This window comes from Nestor notabilis, unplaced genomic scaffold, assembly GCF_000696875.1.
Source record: "Nestor notabilis isolate BGI_N333 unplaced genomic scaffold, ASM69687v1 scaffold22596, whole genome shotgun sequence".
In the NCBI taxonomy this organism is placed as follows: domain Eukaryota; kingdom Metazoa; phylum Chordata; class Aves; order Psittaciformes; family Psittacidae; genus Nestor; species Nestor notabilis.
Genome location: NW_009933595.1, coordinates 19224 through 21017, shown reverse-complemented (window position 1 = coordinate 21017; position 1794 = coordinate 19224). Strand labels below are relative to the sequence as shown.

Sequence of the window (1794 nt, the reverse complement as noted above, 5' to 3'; positions counted from 1 at the left end):
CCTTCTCCTCCCCAGCATAAGGAGGGCAGAGCTGTGAGCGCTGACGCTGGGTGAACTGTTGATCCCCAGCTGAGCCTTGCTGGCATAGATGTGTGTTTGGACAAGTGTGGGCAAGAGAGCTTCACATGTTCTAACAGCATTTTTGCATCCTCCCCTTATCTGTGAACTCTGGGATTGTTTCTCTAGGCCTAAGGAGTTGTCTCGTGGCAGTCTCTCACCTGAGCTTAGTGCGTTTATATGGGGGGGGAGGGTGGGGCAAAAATATGAGTTAACTGTGACTGGGTAGTATGACTTCTCTTGAGTCCTTGTCTGGAGCATGAGACATGCTCCAGGTGTGATGTGGTAGAGTGCTGGGTTTGCTGTCTCTTGGAAGCTCTAATACAAGCTGTTCAATAGCTGTAAGACAATATTTATGCATGTGAACACAGGTAAATCTGGATCCAAAATCCAGAGCACACCAACAAAGGCTGGGGGTGATCGCTACATTCCCAACCGCAGCACTATGCAGATGGACATGGCAAATTTCCTCCTAACCAAAGAGAATGACGCTGCTGAGGAATCACCTACCAAGAAGGTGAGCATATTGCTAAGTTACAATTACTACAGTGATTACTATCAAACACCTAATCCTTCGTGGCCTTTTACAGATAACTTATGAACTGTAAGTACTATGAAGTGGGCACATAGGGTTGACAGTCCCAGCCACCACTGCCTCCAGCTCTGGGCTTTAAGAGTCTCAGGTGGATGCTGTGGAGCCTGCAGAAGGAACAGCCACTTAGCTGCTACACAGGAGCCTGAGCATAGTTGCTCTACAGAGCTGTCTCCCTAGACACAGGGGAGATCACAGTCTTACACTACTGCTTCCACTCACTAGCCTGTGCTGCTTCTGGTAGCAAAATTCAGCTTTGGGCTAATGAGGTTTTAAAATGTAGCAGGCTGCTACAAAGACACAAAGCCTTGAATCTGCACAGAGAAACTGCTGGTGGTGCTATTCTAGGACAATGTCTGCATGGGAGCTATTCTGGAATGTGTACGCTGTGTTCTGAAAACTGTTTATGAAGCATTTGGTCCCTTGGGGCTGTGGCTTTCCCCACTGGCAACAAGACACTGAACTGGCCACTCTTGTGTATGAAACTGTTGAGCTGGACAGTGTGCCTGTCTGAGTAAAAACTCCTTTGACCTGCCTGCCTGCAGATGACTCCCATGGCACAGTTTTACACCTCCTGGTTTTAGGAGAAAGGGGCTTGGGTATATGCCTGCCAGCTGCAGTTTTAGGTGCAGTATGGACTTTGTGTTTCAAATGCATCTCACTGAGGGTGGTTTGTCTCTGTAGGAGCAACAGAAAGCCTGGGCAGTGAATCTGAATGGTTTTGATATAGAAGAGGCAAAGATCCTCCGCCTCAGTGGAAAGCCACAGAATGCTCCAGAAGGTATGACACAGGGTTTGTGTGAGTTGACTCGGCTGGAGGGATCTGGGCAGAGGAGCAGCAACACAGAGGCCTTGTGTGTGGACATGGAAGAGATCAACTGGCTGTTTCTCAGGGCTCCTATGCAAACTGGAGTCCCCCTTTTTAGGGTTCTTGAGGTTGGGGGGTGGCATAAGTTACAGTGAATTTATTTACAGAAGTTGAAATGAGTGTTAATTGCTCACTTGTACAGCAGGTGGCAAAGCATCCTGAGGTCTGCAAAAGCTTCAAACTCTGCTGTGCACTTTGTAGCTTAACTGTCACTAGATATAATGGGATACAGAAAGCCAAGTGCTAGTCAAATAAACTCAGTTTTGTGAGTTATGGG

General features: G+C 47.7%; 1 protein-coding gene across 1 annotated transcript in view; it reads left to right on the top strand.

The window, feature by feature from the left end:
• The first annotated feature begins 433 nt into the window (after nucleotides 1-433).
• Nucleotides 434-1794, top strand: part of CDC20 (cell division cycle 20) — a 4511-nt gene continuing 3150 nt past the window's right edge. Inside the window, exons 1-2 of the mRNA XM_010016965.1 lie at nucleotides 434-574; nucleotides 1334-1430. Coding sequence (XP_010015267.1) covers nucleotides 503-574; nucleotides 1334-1430 — 169 coding nt within the window. The 5' untranslated portion in view covers nucleotides 434-502. The remainder of the gene's footprint in view (nucleotides 575-1333; nucleotides 1431-1794) is intronic.